Here is a 24,757-nt window from a genome sequence, read left to right as displayed (position 1 = left end):
ATTGACATCACTACAATATCGATTCATGAAAATACTCTTGAAAAACCCACGATACCTTCCACTGTTGCCTTATTAATGCAGTTAAATGAAATACACTAGTTTGTCTGTCTATCGGTCTATCTGTGAGTATACAGACATCACAACAATATCTACCACAATTATCAGCAGAGTATTTTTGTTCTTAAGTTTCACAGCTGAACAGGCATAGACGTCCACAAAAACCCGACGAGTCATATCATTCTCGAAGCCAAACTGTTGTAAAATGGAGTTCATGCGGCGCTACTCTCCTTGCCGTGATTAGATTTCACTATGTTTTCATCCTTCAAAAAGTTAGCGCGAAAAGTTACCGCAGAGCAATGAGTGACGCACTTGAATCACAACAAGGTCAGGCTGTGTTGGGTGAACATGCTTCGTACTCTTAAACGCCGCTACAGGAATTATTGGGGATCTTCAAGTGTTTTCCCGATTCTACTGAGAGCTTAACAAGGATTTTGCACCATCAGGGGGGAAAACACCCACGAGAACTTGAAAAAACGACCTCTGTGGCAAAGGAAGACTGCATGGATATTTCGTCACTTCATCTAATTTCAAACAGATACAGATACAGTAGCGGACAACACAAACAATACCAACAATAACACAGAGTAACAGAACCACCACGAAGCAAACCACGTACACACAAACACCAGACTTTAAAACACAAACAATAACAACGAAACACAACCTCGAGAAAGACAAACCGCAGTGGCTGAATCACGAGCACTACTAATAATGATGGAAACGGAACTTGAAGCGAGCCGGCCACGTAGCCAGGCAGCCTCGAATGCAAAGCAGGCACAGGTGACGACGCTCCCCGCAAGATATACACCGGCCCGCCCACATTTCACGCTACAGTAGGCTCGGTACGTGAACTTTGTGTGTTATTTGGATGAAGTGCGTCGTTTGGGGTGTTATGTATGACGCTATTTCTCACGCACGGAGGATGCAGCGCCATTGGCCGAGGAAAGGCGAATGGGACTAGAGAAGGAAGAGTTGGAGGTGGTGGTGGTGGTGGTGGTGGTGCGAACGATGACCTAGTGAAGGGAAAAAAAAGGTAACCAAGATGCATGTGATGGTGATTGTGGTGAATGAGACTCAGTGCTTTGAATATGGATGGTGGTGGTGGTGATGGCGGTGGTGGTAGTAGTAGTAGTAGTAGTAGTAGTAGTAGTAGTAGTAGCAGTACCTTGGAAAATATAGAGTAAAATGTAAAATACAAATAATTACATACGAAAGAAAAGAAACACTAAACACGACACGGAAGAAAATAAGATGAAAATAAAGAGAGAGAGAGAGAGAGAGAGAGAGAGAGAGAGAGAGAGAGAGAGAGAGAGAGAGAGAGAGAGAGAGAGAGAGAGAGAGAGAGAGAGAGAGAGAGAGAGAGAGAGAGAGAGAGAGAGAGAGAGAGAGAGAGAGAGAGAGAGAGAGAGAGAGAGAGAGAGAGAGAGAGAGAGAGACAGACAGACAGACAGACAGACAGACAGACAGACAGACAGACAGACAGACAGACAGACAGACAGAGAAAGGAAGAGACAGTATGATCGTGAAGGAACCGAAGGAGGAAGGAGGAGGAGGAGGAGGAGGAGGAGGAGGAGGAGGAGGAGGAGGAGGAGGAGGAGGACAAGTGGGAGTGGGGGGAGAGGGGAATGACATCCAGGCTCAAATAACAGGTGACAGACAAAGTTAAGCAGGATATTAAGACCTAGCTGACCCCCACCTGCAGGTCACCCCCTCTTGTTACTGAATCCTTGTCACGCAAAGAGGTCACTTGAAACTACAGGCCAAGATGAAAAAAAAAAAAAGCAGTGATGGTAATGAAAACAAGGTCACAAAATCTTGGTGGTGGTGGTGGTGGTGGTGGTGGAGGTGGTGATGGCGGTGGTGAAGGTGAAGAATAGGAAGAGGAAAATTAAGATAAAGTAGAAAAAAGAAGAAAATAACAAGAAGAACAAGAAGAAGAACAACAACAACAACAACAACAACAACAACAACAACAACAACAACATGAAAGAAGAAAAAGAAAAAATGAAAAAAGAAGAAGAAGAAGAAAAAGAAGAAGAACAAAAAGATGGAAATAAGTATGATAAAGAGGGAAAACAGAAAAAAAAAGAAATGACAGTTAGTGGGGCAGACGGTAAGACGGTGACTCTCTCTCTCTCTCTCTCTCTCTCTCTCTCGCCGTCTCATTCATCATCATCATTCCTACGGCGCCATAAGACCATAATGCTGCCACGACGCTGACATCTTTATTCACTCACTCACTCACTCACTCACTCACTCCCTATTGACTTACTCTCTCACTCACTCACTCACTCACTCACTCACATAATTACAGACTCACTCCTTACTGACTTACTCTCGCATTCTCTCACCCACTCACTCACTCACTCACATAACTCAAAACGCCAATAAACTTACACCAAAGGAACAAAAAACATATTAAAACAAGAGAGAGAGAGAGAGAGAGAGAGAGAGAGAGAGAGAGAGGAGAAATGGGCAGCACGTGTTTGAACTGATAGGAGAAGTTTGGTGGACGTCTCTCTCTCTCTCTCTCTCTCTCTCTCTCTCTGGCATGTATTGGGAAACAGTGGGACTCAAAAGTAACGCTCCGTGGTCTGAAGGAGAGAGTGAGTGGCAATATTAAAACAGGGACGAGGATAATGGAGGAGGAGGAGGAGGAGGAGGAGGAGGAGGAGGAGAAGAAGAAGACGAAGATGAATAAGAAGTAATAGTAGTAGTAGTAGTAGTAGTAGTAGTAGTAGTAGTAGTAGTAGTAGTAGTAGTAGTAGTAGTAGATTGAGTTGAGGAGAGAAAGAATGGAAGGTGAAAAGGGGACAAAATACAAGACCAAGATGAAGTTTAACATGAACAAGATAAAAAAAAAACAACAACAACAACAACAACAACAACAACAACAACAACAACAACAACCTTGAATCATGCCAAGTACTCACAACACAAACACAAACACAGACGCAACATAACACAACACAACACAACAAAACACAACACAACACGAACACAAACAAAACACAACACAAACAAAACACAACACAAACACAACACAAACACAACACAAACACAACACAATCACAACACAAACACAAAACACAACACAACACAAACACAACACAAACACAACAACAAACACAAATAAATGAAATGGCCAAACCTTATTACAAAGACACCATTATTTTATTCCTTATAAGACAACGAAATACATAAAAACTTCCCTCGTCCTTCTTAGAGAGAGAGAGAGAGAGAGAGAGAGAGAGAGAGAGAGAGAGAGAGAGAGAGAGAGAGAGAGAGAGAAAGTAATTAGGGATATCCATCACACTCCTTCTCCTCCTCCTCCTCCTCCTCCTCCTCCTCCTCCTCCTCCTCCTCCTCGTCCTCTTCCGCTTCCTCCAGGACAGCAGCCTCAAGAGATACGAATAAATAAATTACGGAAGGAGGAGGAGGAGGAGGAGGAGGAGGAGGAAGAGGAGGAGGAGGAAGGAAGGAAATAAATATACGAATTAAGGAGAGAAAATCTTCCATTCTTCGTCACTGCTGGGGTCAGAGAGAGAGAGAGAGAGAGAGAGAGAGAGAGAGAGAGAGAGAGAGAGAGAGAGAGAGAGAGAGAGAGAGAGAGAGAGAGAGAGAGAATATAGTCTTCCTTGCATTCTCAGTTTCACCTTAGCATCACCTTTCAAAAACAGCCTCGTCTCTGCGTCACATCTTCTCTGGCCACGCTCAAGGCAACAGGAGGAATGCGTCTTGGGTGAAAGAAGAAAGGAAGTGGGAAGGAAGGAAAGGAGGGAAGGAAGGAGAAGAAAGGAAGGAAGGGAAGGAAGGGAAGGGAAGGAGAAGGGAAGGGGAAGGGGAAGGGAAAGGGAAGGCGAAGAGGAAGGTAAATAAAAGATGTTTGTTCACGTCGTCGCCCTTGTGGTAAAGTCGGTGCCATAAATTGATGTTAATGAGTGTGGCACTGTGGGAGTGTGGCGTCATAGCTCTGCCAGTGCCTCTCTCTCTCTCTCTCTCTCTCTCTCTCTCTCTCTCTGGGGTCGTATACTAGTTTTTTTTCCCTTCAGTTACGTTATAAGGTAATAATGGAAGGTATTAAGGACTTTTAGAGCATTTTCACGATTCCAGTTGTAGTTTAACCCCTTCAGTACTAAGGACACACGGATTTAGGTATAAGTAGACGATTTTATTGACATTACGAAGGGTCTATGGGGGTCAGAAGATTAATGGCCGGAATCTTCACTGTTTTAATCCCCACATAAGTTTCTGAAGGTGTATAAAATCACTAAATAGTAACCAAAATTAATATGGAAACTTGTCCTGGTACTGAAGGGGTTAAAAAGGCGATAGTGGAAGATATTCAGGATTTTCAAGAGCATTTTCACGATTCTAATGGTAGTTTAACCCTTCACTACCATGACGCGTTATCCATTTTCATCTTGCTTACTATTTCGTGATTTTATACAGCTTCAGAAAACATATAATAGTGAAGACAGTGGCCATTAATCTTCTGACCTCTATAGACCCTTCTTAATGTCAATAAAAATGGTCTAATCGTACGCACACAAATATCAAGGAAAAATGTGTCCCAGTACTGAAGAATTTAAGAAGCTTCCTCATCAGCCTTCAGTCATCGCAACCAAAACAATCACAGGCCCGCCCATCACTCAGTCTGGGTGGAGGTGCCGCGACAGGTTGCTGGGGAGGGAGGAGTCAGTGCCAGGGAATCAGAGGTAGTGCCAGTGACGCGGTGCCAGGAGAAGCAAGCATGTGGGTGACGGGACGCAGAGGGAGGCGTCAGGGTGTCAGGGTGTCAGGGTGTCAGGGCATATGACTAACGAGATAAGAGTGCCAATACTTCTGGCACTGAGGACACGGCGCCAGGGAGTGTAGCGGAGCAGCGAGAGGCTGTCAGGGGCGAAGGTGAGTGACAAGGGAGGGAGAGAGAGAGAGAGAGAGAGAGAGAGAGAGAGAGAGAGAGAGAGAGAGAGAGAGAGAGAGAGAGAGAGAGAGAGAGAGAGAGAGAGAGAGAGAGAGAGAGAGAGAACCAATACCAACCAGTGCCAACCTACCATACAATTCATGAACTCGTAACGATGACTCCCTTACTGGCACTGACATTGACACTGCCCCCCCCACACCCACTTTCCCCTCCACTTTCCCCCCCACTCCCATACCTCTCTCCCTCTCCCCCACCCTCTCAATACGCACACCCTCCCACTCACTCCCACAATCCCAAGCATCTTTACTCGCGGGGCAAAATAAACTGAATGTAGAATTTGTTCCGAAGCCTCCAGCACACACACACACACACACACACACACACACACACACACACACACACACACACACACACACACACACACACACATGGAAATAGAAAACGGAAAGAGGAAGATTGCAACAAATGAAATTCCATGAAAGTTATCTGATGCGAGAGAGAGAGAGAGAGAGAGAGAGAGAGAGAGAGAGAGAGAGAGAGAGAGAGAGAGAGAAACATGGAAGCTGCCTCGCGGTTACAGTTCCCCAAAATTAATAATCTGTTGAGGCGACATGCTCCTCTCTCTCTCTCTCTCTCTCTCTCTCTCTCTCTCTCTCTCTCTTTTCAATAAATTTATCGTTTCTTTTCTTTCTTTTCTATTTTTTCTCTCTCTCTTTTTTTCTTCACTTTCTCACTTTCCTCCAGTTACGGCCCAGTAAACTTTTATGTTCCTCCTCCTCCTCCTCCTCCTCCTCCTCCTCCTCCTCCTCCTCCTCCTCCTCCTCCTCCTCCTCCTCCTCCTCCTCCTCCTTAGAGAACAATAGAAGAGGCAACACAGTGCAATTACTCTGATGATTCCTTTCTTTTTCCCTTCATCTCCTCTGTTACTCTTTCCTTCCTCCTCCTCCTCCTCCTCCTCCTTCTCCTCCTCCTCTTCCTCCTTCTCCATCTCCTCCTCCTCCTGACTCTCATTCCCTCCTATTTCCACTCCTTTCTCTCCTCTTTCATCATGTCAACACGAGACAGAGAGAGAGAGAGAGAGAGAGAGAGAGAGAGAGAGAGAGAGAGAGAGAGAGAGAGAGAGAGAGAGAGAGAGAGAGAGAGAGAGAGAGAGAGAGAGAGAGAGAGAGAGAGAGAGAGAGAGAGAGAGAGAGAGAGAGAGAGAGAGAGAGAGAGAGAGAGAGAGAGAGTATATAGGATCACAAATTTTCCTCTTGGAGACAAAAGCTGAAATCATTATGAGGAAACTGAGAGGGAATCACTAAACTCCTCCTCCTCCTCCTCCTCCTCCTCCTCCTCCTCCTCCTCCTCCTCCTCCTCCTCCTCCTCCTCCACCAATGCCGCGAAGAGGAGGAGGAAGACGACAAAGAGGAAGAGGAAGAGACGAAAATGAGGTGGAGGCAGACAAATAATATACCAAGAGGAGGAGGAGGAGGAAAAGGAGGAGGAGGAGGAGGAGGAGGAGGAGGAGGAGGAGGAGGAGGAGGAGAGGCATATCCGGGTCAGTGCAAATTCCCATCAAAATCTTACGGCGGAGACTTGGCAGGCTTAGAGTGGAAGGGAGGAAGAGGAGGAGGAGGAGGAGGAGGAGGAGGAGGAGGAGGAGGAGGAGTTTATGGGGTGGCAAGAGGTAGTGATGGTGAGGATGGTGAGGCGCCGTGAGGAATCTAGGAAGACTGTGGTGAAGGAATGAAGGAATGAAGGGATGGAGGGAGGGAGAGGCGGGAAGGAGGGAAGGAGGGATGCATATGTGTAATTACAGCCTGAAGGATATAGGATAGTTCCCTCCTCCTTCCCTTCCCTTCCCTTCCCTTCCTTTTCCCCTCATTTTATCCCCTTATTCTCTCTATTTTCCCCTTTCTCTTCCTTCTATTCCTATATGCACTTATCCCTTTAACCCTTCACACACACACACACACACGCATTCCCCTTCCTCTCACTTCCCCCTCGCTTTGTCCCCTCACACGTTTCCCTTCCCCCTTCCTTCTCTCTGTTCCTTTATCCTTCCCTATCTCCTCCCCTCGCTCCGTCCCCTCACTCACACACACACACACACACACACACACACACACACACACACACACACACAGAGTTACGCTACAATATGACAACCAGCTCAGTGTATTCCTCTTCCTCTTCCTCCTCTTCTTCACAACCTTTACGTGGAATTATTCTGGGCTTTTACCTCACAGGCCTCCCGTTGGTGCTTGTGTGGTATTTTGGTTCCCTTCACCCCTTGCCTATACTATGCACGCGGCCTCCCCCTCCGTCTTTCCCTCCGTCAACCTCCCTTCCTTCCTACACTTGGCTTTTTCCTCGTATACTGCACTGACGCGCTTATTTCCACGGCCTTCTACTCGTAATTTCACCAAAGCACGTGTGAGTTTTGATTAAGTAAGGGAATGGTGTGGGATGTTATCTGGTCTACACGTGGTTGTCTCCGTTTAACCTCTTGAATACTGGGACGCATGTTTACCTTGAGATTTATATACGATTAGACGATTTTATTGACATTAGCAAGGGTCTAGAGGTTTAGAAGATTAATGGCCACAGTCTTCACTATTTTAATCCCCCCACATAAGTTTCTGAAGCTGTATAAGATCACCAAAATGTAAGCAGAGTGAAAATGGAAACGCGTCACGGTATTAAAGGGTTAGAATTTGCTTCTCTGTTGTCATCCTCTCTTTTTCTTCTATAAATCAGCAGGAGGTTACTATCAATATTAAGGGCCATATTCAGAAGCACCTCAGCGCCGCACCTCCACTATTTGAAAAGACTCCTGCTCAAGTGACGTAAATTTTGAAGGATGTTTTTTTAGGGCTCGTGACAAATGAACAAGTTTACTTCATTATATACAGGAGAAACATCCTTGGCAACGCGACTTATGATCACTGTGGCCTTTGAAAATAGACGTTGTAAGAGAGCAAAGCCTTGCAGAATACAGACTTGAGATATATAGGAGCATGTGAGGAGCAAGGAAAAGCCATCAGGGCTACACGTGGCGGTTTCTGAATAAAAACATGTCTATTTATTGCCACCTATCATCCCCCTATCGTAAATCTGTCCAATCAAACCTGACCTAACCTAAGTGGCGGTCTCGAATAGAAACATGCCACTAATCATCTCCCTATGGCAAATCTGTCCAGTCTAACCTAACCTGTGCCGGTCTCTGTATAAAAACATGTCTATTTATTACCACCCTATGGCAAATCTGTTCAATCTAACCTAACCTAACCTAACCTTTAAAACTCACCACTGGCTCGGCACTATTGATTTCTGGGTTTATTCATCTGTTACTTTCCTTGAGGACTTATTTCTTTCTATTTATATTTGAAATCAAACTTTACAGTCCTATTCTAATTACTGAGCGTGAGAATTCTGTTTATGTTAGCCTTACTATGTTCTCTATACCAATTAAATACACATTGAGGGCTTACTTCTTGTCTTATCCCGATTACTGATCCCTTTCAGTACCATGACGCGTTTTCATTTTCATTCTGCTTACTGTTTGGTGATCTCATACACTCTTAGAAACTCACGTAAGGATTAAAATAGTGAAGACTCTGGCCATTAAGCTTCTGACCTCCATAAACCCTTCCTAATATCAATAAAACCATCTTATCATACCCAAAACTCATAGAAATACGTCCCATTACTAAAGAGGTGAAGAATTCTGCAAACGTCACCTTTGTTCAGTCCCTTGTGCCCTTTAAATATAACCCCCTGTCCTTATTGACCTTAAAGATGTGTAGTCACCTTGTTGTGTCCATTACAGTACCACTTAAATCCACACTGGGGAGTTACAGAGACCTGGTAAGCATTGTGGCGTTGTGTCGCGGCAATGTCACGCCAAGGTAAGCGATGCCCGTCCACGTGAGAAGCGCGGAACGGTGCCATAAACTAAGAGGGAGACGCCCCTGTCACACGCCGCGCCACTGACAACTGACACCACTGGCAAGCTGGCATATGTACCAGAACCTAAGGCCAAGCTGCTCTCTCTCTCTCTCTCTCTCTCTCTCTCTCTCTCTCTCTCTCTCTCTCTTGGTGTCCTAGTGCTAATGTCATTGGTAGCAGAAGTACAGGCGAGTATTTGAAACCTGCATGGTCATTTTTTTTGTCATTACTCTCTCTCTCTCTCTCTCTCTCTCTCTCTCTCTCTCTCTCTCTCTCTCTCTCTCTCTCTCTCTCTCTCTCTCTCTCTCTCTCTCTCTTTCCAAAAAGCACCACTCAAGGAGACAAAGCGGAGCATCAAAGGCACGGGAGACAGAGGCAGGGACAGGAAGGCAAGGCAAGCCCGGCTGTGCTCCGAGTGTTCAGTGTTCCTCCTCCTTCAGGTTTTCTCCACTCCCAAAAGAGGCGGGAAAATCAAACGCCAAGCTGGAACTTCTTGTTTACTATAATCATTTACTTCCTTGGTTTCGCTTCCCCTCTACGCGTGTTATTCTAAGATGTACTGCTATGTGAAGACTCTTAATTTGGTATACGATTGACTGAATAAGCAAAACAAAACGTGAAAATAAATGTGTGGCAGTTTTTATTTCTATTCTACCTGCTCATTAGTTATTTGTTATAGATTTAGATGTTTCTTTCGTCCATTTCTTCATACGAGGTTAGAGTTTTCCCAATAGTACAATACCTAATGCTCGTTCTGTGTCGGTCAAGAATGTTCCAACCCTAGCAATGTTCATCTGGTCCTGCACAGGCTCCGAGTATGTAGTGATATCAACGTTGCCTCCTCCTAGTGTTCTGTATTCTAACAATAACTTTTTTCAACAGATCGAGCCCGTCACCCCTTGCGGAGGAAGGGAAGAAGGCAGCCTGACAGCCACACCCACGGAGGAAGGGAGGGACTGAGACCACACCAAGGAAGAGGAATGGCTGAGGACACAAGGACATGGAAGGAGACGCTGCAGTCACCGGAGGAGGCAGGAGCAGCGGCGTCCCAACGAGACACCAGTGTGCAGGGGGTAGAGGAGGGGCGCGCGGGACACAACGAGTAGAGGGAAGAAGGGAGGGGAGGCACTGAACAGTCATGCTTTACCAGTAGACCGCATGACTCGGACAGACAGACCAAGGAGGTACCGTCGCCACGCGCCTTGCCCTGTGGTGTACCATGGACTGCACCGCCACTCAGACGCGACCTGGCTTGGGTTCACGAAGCAGCGCGCCACCCTGAGCTGCCAGTGCTGCCTCGGCGTGGCGCGGAGGCTGCCTGGTGGTGGCGCGGCCTCGTATGAAGAAATACCGGCGTCGTGTACCTGAGGCGGCGCTGACGTTACTCTGTGTTACTAGCAAGTATTACTGACCAGTCCACACACCTGTAATTAAGCGCCTCATACCGTGTAGAGCCTAGTCTACCTTTCCATGGGCACTCTATAGCCACAAGCAGATACTTAGCGGGGAGGGAGGGAGTAGTAGCGTTTCACGAAGACTACCGTATTACTGGACAATACTACCACACATCGACCTTAAAGGGTAATATATGATACGCTTCGTCAGTAGCTGTGACCTGTGCTTGGGTAAGTCGACCGAGAAGAAACACAGAAGACACGAGCGGCGGCGCGTCCTGTGGCCAGCCCGCGCCCTGCGGTCAGCCCGCGCCCTGCCGTCTGCCCGCCCTACAGCCGCTCGCACCGCCGCCCCATGCTCTGCCCATTCAGCACCTCTCCGTGCCCTCCTCCTCCTCCTCCAGGGCGACGGGGCTGGCGGCAGTAGCGGCCGCGGGAGGGTCGGCGCAAATCCCGGGGGACCTCACTCACCAGTGCCGCATGTGACGCCGCGCCGCTAGGCACGGGAGGACGACTCGTGATTGGCTGAGTGTCGCGGTGCTCAACGAAACGTATTGTGTGTCTGCCGTGGAGGAGCGCCGTGATGGCCGCCGCCCCGCACCAGGCTACGTGCGCATCTATCCCGCCACTGTTATACCGTTGTCTGTAACATTACTATCACTGTAATTACTAGCATGATGTACTATATGGGGAAAATACCTAATGTTTGTACAAATAGGAATGTTCTTTTTTATCACATAATAATTTCTTAAGTACCTGTGTTCCTTTTTTATGGTCTAGATATTACAATGAAATGTTTGCAGTGTTGCGTGCGGCGGGCGGGGAGCGAGCATCGGTGAGCGCGTCACAGCCTCCCCAGGCACCGCGGTGCCGCTCACCCGCCCGCCCCCAACACTCTCGGGTAGGGGCGTGGCCGGCCGCTACTCCCTACCCACCCTCCCTACACCTCATACACATCACACCTCCGTTGCAGGGGCGGACGTCGCCGCTCCCTGGTGGCGCTGGCAAGCCCTGCCCTCCGCTGCTGCCTCACCAGCTGATTATTTTTTTCATGTGAAAACACTGCGCTAGGATTGCACACACACACACACACACACACACACACACACACACACACACACACACACACACACACACACACACACACACACACACACACACACACTGCAGTGAACCCAGATATACTCACACATGACACGCATACTCATGAGTTTAAACACAGGCACAATTGAGCGCGGGGACACGCTACTCTTCTGTACACTTCACACCTCACAGCCTCACCACACACACACACACACACACACACATCAGCTACCAACTCCTTGAGCATCCCTCTTGTATCATTACTTCACCACCGATAACAATAATAACAGCTTCTCTCTCTCTCTCTCTCTCTCTCTCTCTCTCTCTCTCTCTCTCTCTCTCTCTCTCTCTCTCTCTCTCTCTCTCTCTCTCTCTCTCTCTCTCTCTCAATCCATATTTCCCATCACACCTCCACCTTTACCTCCACCCTCACTCTCCCGGCCACTCATCTTCACGCCCTTCATAACTTCCTTTCCCCTCTCGACCTCCTCTGACGTACTACATGTAATGAAACTGTTCACGTCACCGCCACGACTTTCCTCTCCCAGGTGTGCCCTCTCCCCCTGCTCTCCCAGCGACACGTTCCCAGCTTTATCTGTTCTGTCACAGCTGTCCCCAGCCACGCCTATCAGGCTATCTATGGGATGATGCGGGTACCTCCAAAATACAGGAGGAGATTAACCATTAGTGTAGCGCCAGGAGGTTAATCTGGCGTTCACTCTCTGTACCACGTGAGTCCCTGGGGCCACCGCAGGCCTCTCCACTCCATGGCAGCGCTTACTGAACATGCCGAACCAATCACCAGGAAAACTACTGTACACGCATGCATACTCGTAAATACGGTGGCATCACAAATGAGGGACCATTAAAGTTAAGTCTTGACACATAATCTAAGTCGACCGCAGCAGAAGTAATAGATTCAAATGCTATTCATTAAGAAAAGAACATTTAAGCAGAGACACAAAAGTTTTATGCTTCTGCTCTGAGATTTGCACACGAGTATCAGCACAGCGGTGCGGCAAGCCCCGTGTTGCATGGCGTCAAGCAGCCCCCGTAGCCCCACCATGCAGTGCTGCACACCCGCCTTAGCGCCACCCCGGAGACTCATGTGCAGTGTACTAGTGCCTGGTTAGCCTCGTGGCCGCCATAAGTTACCAAGTGTTAATGTTACAGTCCTCTCCTCGTCTCTGTTGTGGGTGGCGTGCTCGGACGCGCCAACGTGATCTGTGTACAGTTGACTCCGTTTTGTTCTTTACTCCCCGACCCTTCACCACCACCACCACCACCACCGAGACGGCCTGGCCTGCAATGTGCCCTGCGTTACTGGTTCCTCTGATACCGGCTAAACCGAGTCCCTTAATCGGAACACACCAGATCATACCACACACGACACCACCACAGCCCTGGAGGTGGGGTGGTGAGCGCGCCTCCAGCACCACGGCTGAAGGGGAAGCGTCATTCACAACTTTGGCTCGGCTTCATCAGTATTACCCTCAGTATTACCCACCTGACCTTTCACGGGACAAACAATTACCCACACCCTGGCCCCTCATCCTCTCATCCCCCACGCACGTCATCAAGGGGCTGCGCTAACGTCCCCATCAATACAGGATGCAAAACGGAGTCATTGGATTAGCAGAGTATTGGAGCAGTCAAGTGTCCCGCTGCACTAAGCCTTACACGCGTCTCCTGGCAATGTTTCCTAAAAATATCTTATTAGAGAACGTAAAAATTAGCTCTTAATCATTGACATGGAATTTATCTTGCCGTCCATCTCTCCCCCGTCAGTTTCCAAACCTTTCCCGCGCCAACCTTCCAGCAGGCACCGGCTTCTGAGTCCCGGCCATGACACAGTGCTTCTCTGAGCATCACCAAGCCACCAACCAGAGCTGTGACGACAGAGGGACCACCACCAGGAGTATCTAACCGAATGTGTTGCTAAATGTGAACAAAAAGTACAGTTATCCCGACTTCCATCATTTTGCTTCGTACGCGCCTGACGTAAAGTTGTGCTGAAGTCGGCATGATATCGGTGTAACAATGAATTCAACATTTATACGACTGATTTGGGTTAGCGATATTATCACCATAATTACCATTAAAATCATGAGCACATTACAAGCAAAGGCTAAGCCGCGGAAACTACGCACGTCACATCTATAAAAAACAGATTTCCCATTTTCGCCGACCGTATTCTACATTATAAAAAACGGAGTAGTTATCCCCTGACTATACTATATATAGCAGCGCCATTCACGAAGGGGAAACTTTTATAATCATACTTTGTGACCACCAGAGTCCGCGTGTACATAGACATACATACATATATACATACATACATCTGTTTCTATCATAACGTTTAAGCGGTATATCATTTGAACGATGTCATTTCTTCAGTTCAGTCTACCTGCAGGCGCCCCCTCGCCCAGACCAGACCAGCCCAGCCCAGCCCAGCCCAGCCCAGCCTAGCCTAGCCCGGCCCGAGGAGGTTACCGCAGGCTGGCTCAAAGCGGTGCAAAGCCAGCCTACTTCCCTTACCACTACCACCACTTCCACTACCACCACGCCGCCGCCGCCGCAGTCACCGGTCTTACGTCGTGTAGCGCATAATGTACTGACTATTACGTAACCACTCCACCCGGTGCGTCACTTGTATCTTGTGTAGTCGCTTCGATACAGTATTGCAAACTCGGTTTCACACATGAAATGAAATGTTCACTATATTATTACACCTAAATATACACATACGCACACTACACACACACACACACACACACACACACACACAAACAGACAGACGGACACTTTTCCTAGTACCGAGATAGACTCATCAACACGTGAGGTTAATTCAACTTGTAAAAAGAAAAAAAAAGGATGAAATGAGTAAATGAATAATAGTTACATACATACGTACATACACTACTAATATCCAACAACTAATTTATACGTATATATATGGAAAAATAAAGTCATAAATCGTTTCCAGGAAAAAGGAAGTTATTAATGTGACATATCAAAGTAATACTGTTTGATTCTTATTTCTTCCCCAGCCCCCCCCTCCCCCAACACACTGTTGTTTGGTTTGTTTGACTGTTTGTTTGTTAGTTTGTTTGTCTGTTTTGTGTTTGTTGAGAGTAACTGTGGTAGTTCCAGGCGCACACTATACATACACACACACACACACACACACACACACTAACAAGACCACACGTAACACCACCTTCAGGACACACACACACACACACACACTAACAAGACCACACGTAACACCACCTTAAGGACGGACACACACACACACACACACACACACACTAACAAGACCACACATAACACCACCTTAACACACACACACACACACACACACACACCTCCTCGTGCTCCCATGTTAGTCGATACGTCACCATCCCATTCTGGGCCCCGAGAGCCGCCCCGCCATTGTGTCATGTTGTTACCTTCACAGCTTGTTATATGCGCCAAATATATAATGACTTACTGACCGCCCCGTGGTTTTTATTCTGACCCCTCAGTAGTAGTAGTAGTAGTAGTAGTAGTAAAAAAAATAGCCAAACTTGATCCAGTCCATCACCACCACCGCCACACCACACCACCACTACTATCACACACCATACCACACCACATGCCACACCACACCACCACTACCATCACACCACACAACCAATACCATCACACACCATACCACACCACAGCACATCACACCACCACCACCACCCCCGCCACAAGACACCACCAATACCATCACACACCATACCACACCACACATCACTACCATCACACACCATACCGCACCACAGCACACCACACCACCACCAACCGAGCCTGCACCCTCTCCACCAATCACCGCTCCGCTCTAGGCCTGCTCCCGCCTCCCAGTCCTTCCCACCCGCCCAGCTCCGCCCCGCTAGGCCCCGCCACCTGCCTCTGCTACAAGAAACGACTCTTTAAACGTATTTTCTCGGGTTTTGTATGTGTTTATAGGTGTTTTCGGGACTCTGGGTGTAGGAGAAGGTGGAGGAGAAGGAGGTGGAAGGGAGAGGTGGAATGTGAGAGTGAGGGAGGGGAAGGTGGAGTCACTCACTAAACGTGCAAAAAAGCCATCTCAACTTAAGGGTAAAAATATTTCTCCGTTATTAAGGAAGTTAGCATTGTTTTGATATCTGATTTGTTATTAGCAAAGTAAAGCAAGTTTCAAGCAGCAATAGAATCAAGTCTAGCTGTGTTTTTGTTTATCGAAAAAAATAACATTAAAGTCACTCCATAAAATATCACTTTTTTTAATTGGCACTCCTGAGATTGTTTTGGTGCTTGATATAACACTTAAAATACATGAAAAATATGATCCAAGTAATAATATTCCTTAATATTTAGTCTACCTATTCGTATTTTCAAATTTAAGAAATTTAACGGTACCAAAATATAAAACAAAAATCTTTAAATGACAAGGAGTCAGTGTTTTCTTTATTTCGCTGAAAAGCAAAAAAGTTTCGTATTCAGAAAATATAATATAATGTAGTATGGCTGAGCTTTCCTTCTCGACATTATGGTGTATTTGGGATGCCGTTAGTTTGACACACAGACCGCTCGTTGATCATTTTGTAAACAATCGACCCGGTTACGTTTTTATATTTTGGTTATTAGTTAAATTATTTGTCGCGTCTAAAAGTGTAGTGCATTTCAGTCTGGGCACTTTTTTCTTGTGGCGATTTTTAAAATGAATTACGTACGTAAATATTGGACCACAGGAGCACCTCAGCCGTGCCTTTCCCACAGATCAGTCCACCGTTGTTTGCCTGCACGCCCCTGCATTTCCAGATCCAGAGAGTGAAGCAAAGCCAGAATCAATCACCAAAATAGACAAATAGCCCATTACTGTGTTAAATAAGGCAATAGTTATGTATACCCCCGTTCAGACGCCCCGGAGCCCACCATGACCCAGACCCAGACTCCGCCCCACCAATCCCCGTCCCTCCCCGTGACAAATCGTCCACATTTCCTTCCATTATCAGTGTTTGCCGAGCATTTCCTGTTGTTTTCCACCTGAAATACATAAAGTGTAGTGATAGGAGAAATAAAATGAGGATTGAAAGTGTGTGAGGAAGTGTAGTAGTAGTAATAGTAATAGTAATAGTAATAGTAGTAGTAGTAGTAGTAGTAGTAGTGTGTGTGTGTGTGTGTGTGTGTGTGTGTGTGTGTGTGTGTGTGTGTGTGTGTGTGTGTGTGTGTGTGTGGGTGTGCGACGGGCACCTTCTCTGGTCACTCAACACAGGTTTACTGGACTGGCTCTCTCTCTCGTTAACATGTCACTACAAACATCAAAACACATATTGGTTTTATAAAGATATATCTTGATGATAGCTCTGTAAAAATGTTAGTTCACATTTATGTTCTCGGCAGTCAGACAAATAAGCATTTGCTTGGGGGCCCCAACTTGCCCAAGAAAACAAGGGCCCCGCGAGTTCCAACCGATTTAACACAATCAGTCACTGCACTCAGCTGTGCTGTGAATGTGGCTGTCTGATATACCCTGAAGGGGCTCCCTGAATAGTATTCATTTATTTGTCACATGTACTGCGGACCCCTGTGGAACCTTGGAATACCACTGGAACCAGTCTGTGATGGCAAGGGATGCTATAAAGCTACATTTGGGATTACATGAGTAATTGAGTAAAATCAGCAAAAATAAGAAGAAATAAAGCCTTGGGGGAATGTAAATGTGACAGAAAACATGGAAACATACATGGTAAGTTTGCCAATAGCCTTCTGTAGGCAGCTGTTTTTCCTTACTGGTTTAGAATGGCAATTGGCGCATCACCAAGGATGAAAAGCAACGCTGAGTGAAGGAAAGAACGCCTCAGTATTGGGCAGAAGACTGTCATGGTTCAGATTCAGGGAGGTCTAGATTAGTTCAGTATTGTTGCGTCATGATTAGAGTAGCGGTTTTAGTAGTAGTAGTGGTAGTAGTATTAGTAGTAGTGGTAGTAGCAAAACACAAGAACCAACAGACATACATCATAACATGAACCAATATATGAAAGAATAATACATTAAAAAATTAAATAAAGTCATATGAAAATATGAAAATCAGAATCAAGACAAAACAATCAATAGAAATTACAAGAGAAAGGAAAGGAGAGAAAAGAAAAATATAAGGAAGGAGAGAAAAAATAAAGTTAAACTAACCTATTAAAGTTTAAACCACCTATGTTCAGTATCAACATATCATTATTGTCAAGAAATATAGATGCAGTCAGCTCCCTACTTCATGAACAGATTTTCCTACTTATACTGAAAAAAGAAAAATACCATCCCTTTTTCATGTCTGCTGTATTGGTTAGAGCAGCCTGTGATGTGTAACTTAACTCCTCCTCCCCTGCTCAATATCCACTTTCTCATCTCTTCTCCCCACCCTGACCTGCCTCGCTCAGTCCTGCCACATACATAGCTATGTAAAATTTCCAGCCAGAACTTTAGCATATTTTCTCTGGTGGATGAGGATTAATTCTGAGATCAATGGTCATGTTAGAATAGAAGCTTTTCCTATTAGTGAAGAATAATTGTTTAACTATCAGGTGAACTGGGAAAGCACTCCAAAACTCAAGTAACTACTCTAATCTGTTGAGTGTAAAAATAGGATAAGGACTAATTCAAACAGAGATTAATGATTATGCTGGAATTTTATACTCTTCCTATTCGAGAATCATTGTTCAACTATCAGGTGAACTGCAAAGCACCTTTGTAAACCCAAATAACTCTTCTACAGTCATAGAAGGGAAGAGGAAACATTTAGAAGTAGTGTCAAGACATGATAAGCTCTCCCACACTCTCACCAATGCCTCACCAGCTGCCAGCCACACCATGTCCTCACCTACCTCAAACTGCGGCTCCAGGACGGTCACCACAAAGTCCACTATGCTGCCGCCCACCACCACCTGAAGCAGACATCACCAGCTGGTTATCAAACAGCTCAAGGCATGAGGCACATCAATGTAAAACTGCAAAGAAGTGTGAGTATTCTGGGTTTTTTCATCTTAAGGATTAATCTTCAACTTTAATAAGGTATATCAATGACTTATAAATATATCATGGTCATGAAAGAAAGAGAACAAGACTCAATGTGAATGCTACAGTATTATCACAGAAAAATTAATATTACCATTGCACACAAATGTCCTGGTTGTCTGTAATAGCCAAGCAATAAAACATTTTAACAGTAAGAGCAAATGTTTTATTAAAAATATATCATTATAGCAACATCCCAATAAACAAGACATTCCCACAGTGAGCAATGACGTGAGGTAGTGTTAGGTGCACATGGCTTTATGTACACACACACTGCATGTACGTACATATTACTAAAGATAAGGTGAGTAAATTATTGGTGGAACAAGGCTAAGATCTCCATAACATTGTGCTCCCTATTAATTTATTAATACCACATGCATCTTGACTCACACCACTGAGACCAAACACATTCTTCATCACATGGATTAATAATATATGAGGTAAATTGGTAAGTAGTTAAATTGTTAATAGTTACAAAGCACCTTTTGTATTAGTCACCAAGCCATAGTGACCATGCCCTAACATGGTACTGTAATGTAGGGCAATGCTGGCCGTGTCCCTGATGCCAAGTAAAGCTGGCCAGGCCCCTGATGCAAGGTAACACCAGGCCCTGCCAATAGACACCTACAACACTAGTCTATTCTACTGGCTGCTGGAGAGGGAGTCAGTTCACCTCTACCTCAGCAGATGGCAAAGTAATAAATACCTGATACACACACACAGTCTTCACCAGCAGTGGAATGAAAACTGCAATATTATCAAACCTTCACCAAATATTCATACCAAAAACTTCCAAAGAAATTCTGCATCATAACACATTGACAAAAATAATGAACCATGAATATTTCCAACACTTCCCACAGCCATGACAGACCAATAAATTCATAGTAGATAAATGTGCAGCATCTTAACAGTCACACACACGCACACACACACACACACACACAATGATCTTCCTAGCAGCTCCAGCACCACATGAACCCACAAAGCATGCTGCGTGTAGTTTGGCAAAGCTCAAACAAGGCTTCATTTTTAACATTCTTATTTATAGGGACTTCATGAATTATCACAGTAAGGATTCAACAACCTTGCATAGATAGGTAGGTAGATATTTGATAAACTTAATACTAAATGAGCTGGACAGGTAATTTCCTCTCACCAACACCAAGCTGAACCTCTGTAATGTGGTACTTTGTCACCATGAGCTGCCACCTCTCACTTTGATAATAGAAGACACCAGCAAAAATAGCCAATGAACCAGCCAACCTTCACATGAGACATCTACTATAACACTAATAAATTATAATATAATCTCTACAGTCTACTCAGGTGGCTGTTTCTTTGAGCACTTCCCTCACTGTTATACTTACTTATCTCTAATGGAAACTCTGGAAAACACACTCATATTACTTTCTCCCAAGTTTGAGTATTGAGTCTCCACTGTATTTGCTCATCTCTAATGGAAACAGACTGAAAAAATAACACTCATATTAGTTTCTCCCTCCCCCTGCCAGGGTAAGGTGGCAGCTGAGTGATCAGCACACCATGTTTCTTTCTTCCTGTAGTTCTGCGGCACCTTACAAAATGGGTATGCAGGGATGCCAGCAGGGACAACAGCACCCTACTCTGCACAACACACAGCTACCAAAGGGGAATAATGCCAGCCTCTACAGTATTCTAGGATGCCTGGGATGCCTAGTGGTTCAGTGGCATGCAGTAGGTGAATCTCTGCCAAACATAAATCTAGCCATATGGGCACTGTGTGAAATGTTAATTAGACTTCATAGTATTGCCAAATGGGAAAAAATGCTCTGTGAAGTGGGTCTTCTAATATAATTCAGCTTTCTAAACAGGGATTTTGTCTCACTTCATGTCTGCTTCCTGACCACAAAGATAGCACACTAATAAATCATAACTCAGTGGCATGACTAGAATGTTTTGAACTTGAATTCCAAGCTACAGAGGTTCAGCTTGTGGCCTGACACCCAGACACCCTCCATCACTGGGAACATACAGGCCTTGCACTGTCTTCAGTCTCCAGGCTGCTGCTATTACTTTCCTGGATGGGAGGAACATATCTGAAACAAACACTTTAATGAAGTACGGGGCAGCACAATGGTTCTGAAGTAATCCTGTATGGGAGGACAGAGAGAGAAAGTGATGACAACTAAAAAATATCAAATCATCATTATATCCTGGTACACACGAGCAAGGTGGCTCATTAAGGAGGCACTGGTGTGTGCCCACAGCAGTGAGCATACCTGCTAGCTGGTGATGTCAGGCGGGCAAATTCTGCAGCTATCTGAGATCCAGTCTTGGCATTGTTCTTGATCAAACCAATATCTGTACTTGTTAAGAAAATATACCCTTAAAAACAGCATAAAAGTAACACAACAATCACTGTATTAGTAAACATCACATTCAGTTAATAGGAATACAAAATGTCAACAAGCTAACTCTGAGCTGAGCAGCTCCAAAGGATACTGGACTTGAGACTCTGGCCGGCAGTGATCTCCGACACTCTGCTGAGGATGAAAGGTGTGACATCTCGGCCAGATATGCTTGCTGCCTCTTCCACTGCCTGATCTGTTAATAAAATAAAATGCTGCAATACACAAACATCAAGTATAATCACAACCACACACCTGCTTTTTCCATGCAAAGACTTACAGGAATAAGAGAAAATTAATGCTGTTCTGTAACAGAATCAAGAATTTCAAAAGAATCATAAACCTATGAAACAATTACTTCCAACTTCATCTCGATGATAAGAAGAATCAATCACAACACTGCAACTGATTCCTACTCACTAGTTGTTCCTGTGAGACACAACTAATCACAGGAGATAAAGACCACTCCAGCAACAGTAAAGTAATGAAGCAAACTATAATATGTACTATTGAAACAATATTTTTTTTCATTTATATCCTGGCCTATAGCACCTGAACGTTACTTGAAGAGTATTGGAAGCACTGTTAAGCTTCTACCCATTAGTGGTGCAGGCAGTTTTATTTATAGTGGTACTCATATTAGGGCCCATATCACCACCCAAGCACATCTTGGGTATCATTGTGACATATAGGTAACTTCAAACTACTCAACAAATGGCAAAGTATCAAGATGATATGAGGTAGGATTTGAACCTACACATGGACATCTGCCTGATCCCATGCTCACCACCTTATCCACTATGCCACCGCCTCCCATTATTTATATCATATCTGTCCTATTTGATAAAGAACACATAATAAATATATAAATAGCAACACTTCAATATACAAAGAGACTGTGTCATTCATCATTACAGCATCTGGAAAATATTGAGAAAATTATCTGGACACAATAAAATTTGCCATGATGTGTTGTCGGTGTGGAGTGCACCCCTAATGAAACACTCAAGGTAAATGCAAGCTCAGCTCATTACCAGTCATGACATGAGTGATCAGCAAGGTTTGACAAGATGTTGGTTGGCCCTGACTGTCCATTCCTGTCAGCACACTTGGCCCAAATCTTTACCTATGGCTTCCTTGATGAGGTGGCCCTCTGCTTCGTGCTCCTCTGGGATAGGCACAGCAATCAGCATGCCAGAGTCCAGACTGAGCTCAGCCCTCTTCTGCACCATCAGAGCAGCCAGACCTGGGGACTCCACATGAGACGGGGCCAAAAAGCCACTGTTTCTAGTGAAGAAATCTGGAAATCTTGCATCTAGACCCAACACAGATACACACACACCTGGAAAATCACAAAATCAAGTAGGTAACTGTCTATCTACATATCTATATACAAAACTGACGTCTCCACACCCCACGGACGTAAGAAAAGAATGAATACATTGCACTTTACACTGGCTGAGCAAGGGCAGTGGGCAGGCAGCACTTCCTCACCTTGTGTCTCTAAATACTCCAGCGTCCTGCCCACGTCCAGGATGCTCTTCACACCGGCACAGACCACACAGACTGGCGTGCGACCCAGCTCGGTGAGGTCTGCAGAGATGTCCATGGTGGTCTGTGCCCCTCGGTGCACGCCACCAATGCCTCCCGTCACAAAGATGGGAATGCCCACTCGATGCGCCACAACCATCGTGCCGGACACAGTCGTTCCTCCAGTCAGGCCCTGATGATTGAAGGACTAGCAGGAATGATGACTCTCCTTAAGGGACTGCTACAAGTAACCCTGATGCCTTCTTGCAGTTTTCTCATTTTCTTATACTTTTATGATGCTGCAAACTATGGCTAACAGTTTGCATTCTCCATATAAAGGCCCTTCCACTTCCACATTCATTAATTAATGTTGCTAATGTGTTAGCCACCTGCAGTCAACTGTCTGCTTTGCCTTTTCAAGGGAGCAGCTTCTCCATCACCCTCTCATTCACTCACACTGGCTGGGAGATGTTGCCGATACCAGTCAGAGCAGATAGTTAACCCATCAGCAAGCCTTAAATGTCAGAGGTGAAAGTGAAGAGCACTGTATCTTCCTGTCAGAACTTATAATCATGTATTTCTCTTCATATACTAATGGACTGAACCAAGTCACCCCAGCCAAACAAACCTTAGCTAGAACATAAGGGAAATCCCTTCGAGAGGTTTTAATGCAGTCTTTCTTGGTGGCTAAATCCCGGAGCTGCTCCTCTGAAAGGCCAACGTGGACCTGGCCATGCAGCACAGCGATGGTGGCCGGCACTGCCCCCTGGTGAATAAAACACACATCAACACTTCAGTTTAAAGTTAATAATGTTATACTGTCAGTCTCAAATTTTTAAGAGTAACTGGGATTACTATGAACTCTATGCTAATGCCACACCTCTTGTTTGACAACTTCTTCTACTTCCAAGGCAGTTTCCAGATTGTGTGGGTAAGGCATGCCGTGAGTGATGATTGTTGACTCTAAGGCAACTACCGGGTGGGAGGAGGAGAGAGCATCCTTCACCAGGGGACTCACTACCATTCTCCTTGCTCCATCATGCAAACTGAAGAGAAACACAAACACAGTAGCTGCTTATCATTGGTGCAAAAGAAATCTACATATCTATCTCTATAGCAGGCTGGGAATCTCCTCACTGAGTGGCAGAAACAAAGCACCACACACACACAAACTCTTAGCCCTGACAGCCCATGGAGGAGAAGGACAGTCTTGTGGACCACTGTACTACATCGGTATATGAAAAACACAAGAGAAAGTATGAGGAATGAGAAGCAAGATTTTACTGTCGGCGGTGGAGAGAAAAGAAGTGTCCCTGCAGGAGGGGCCGACACACAGCACGGCTAAGGTGGGGCAGCATCCTGGCAACCTGTGGAGAAAGATAGACATGCTGCAACTGTCATCACCCTTTATATATCTCTTCACCATTACTGCCATCACCCTTCGCATATATATTCCCCATTACTGTCATAACCCTTCACATATCTTCACCATTACTGTCGCCACCCTTCATATATCTATTCACCATTAATGTCACCCCTTTTCGCACATCTGCACCATTACTGCCACCACCCTTCACATATCCACTGAGAGACAAAGATAAGTAAATTTGAAGTTTTAACCAATATAACCTATCATATATTTCTCTTTCCCTATGTCTAGCAAGCTTGGGGACCTCCTAGGAAAGCGGAGTTTTAACCTAACCTAACCCCACTTTCCGACTGAGTAAAATGGGGTTGGCAATGGTCGTAGCAGTGTGATCTAGCCCTTGAGAATGTGAAGTTAGGTACATGTGGTGTATGTGGGTTGAAACAGCAGTAGTACCCATACACCTCCTAAGGCAGTCAAGAAATCAAAAGGAGATTAGTGGGGGGAACCTTCACAGCCCCAGCGGACCCTCACCTCTACCCTCTGAGTGCCTGTGGATCAGCTCTTAGGCACTGCTCTTACAGGGTGGTGAGTGCTGGTATGTGGTTACCTGAGAGAGTGCCGTCGAGGAAGCAGGCTGGGCAGTGATTGTCAAGGCTGTGAGGGGTGTTGCTTTTCAATTAGAGTACTTCATTAATGACAGCTAGCATGTGGCACAAGTCGAGATGAAGGGGTAGAGAGCGATGTCTAATCAGCAGGACGGTTTCCACACCACAGCCCCAGAGAGGAGTTACTTCACTACAGGTTCATGTAAGCGATATAGGGTATTTTTATAGTTAAATGCTAGATATAAGGGCACCAGGTTACCGAGATAAGACGCTAATTTTTTGGGGAATGATAAGAGGTGTGGAGTGATGTTTACATAAGGAGGTCCCATCTTGGCGGCAGTGGCTGGCGTCTCCATGCCTCGGATCTTTAAAGACAGGAAAATAGC

At 45.5% G+C, this 24,757-nt stretch overlaps 2 protein-coding genes across 5 annotated transcripts in view; one reads left to right on the top strand and one right to left on the bottom strand.

The window, feature by feature from the left end:
* Nucleotides 1–14,897, top strand: part of LOC123515587 (leukocyte antigen CD37-like) — a 280,350-nt gene extending 265,453 nt beyond the window's left edge. For all 3 annotated transcript variants that reach the window (XM_045274343.1, XM_045274342.1, XM_045274341.1), the window contains one exon: nt 9,803–14,897. The gene's annotated coding sequence lies outside the window, so the exon portion shown is untranslated. The remainder of the gene's footprint in view (nt 1–9,802) is intronic.
* Nucleotides 1–24,526, bottom strand: part of LOC123515584 (pseudouridine-metabolizing bifunctional protein C1861.05-like) — a 321,550-nt gene extending 297,024 nt beyond the window's left edge. The window contains exons 1-10 of one of the 2 annotated variants that reach the window (XM_045274331.1): nt 24,374–24,526; nt 23,682–23,764; nt 23,278–23,443; nt 23,026–23,163; nt 22,362–22,590; nt 21,994–22,209; nt 20,962–21,063; nt 20,739–20,820; nt 20,492–20,555; nt 18,285–18,344 (exon numbers count right to left, since the gene is read on the bottom strand). In XM_045274331.1, coding sequence (XP_045130266.1) covers nt 18,285–18,344; nt 20,492–20,555; nt 20,739–20,820; nt 20,962–21,063; nt 21,994–22,209; nt 22,362–22,590; nt 23,026–23,163; nt 23,278–23,443; nt 23,682–23,755 — 1,131 coding nt within the window. In that variant the 5' untranslated portion in view covers nt 23,756–23,764; nt 24,374–24,526. The remainder of the gene's footprint in view (nt 1–18,284; nt 18,345–20,491; nt 20,556–20,738; nt 20,821–20,961; nt 21,064–21,993; nt 22,210–22,361; nt 22,591–23,025; nt 23,164–23,277; nt 23,444–23,681; nt 23,765–24,373) is intronic. The other variant, XM_045274332.1, reaches the window with a different exon arrangement.
* Nucleotides 24,527–24,757: the final 231 nt, after the last annotated feature.

This window comes from Portunus trituberculatus, chromosome 39, assembly GCF_017591435.1.
Source record: "Portunus trituberculatus isolate SZX2019 chromosome 39, ASM1759143v1, whole genome shotgun sequence".
Taxonomy (NCBI): Eukaryota; Metazoa; Arthropoda; class Malacostraca; order Decapoda; family Portunidae; genus Portunus; species Portunus trituberculatus.
This window is presented reverse-complemented; position numbering and strand designations above follow the sequence as displayed.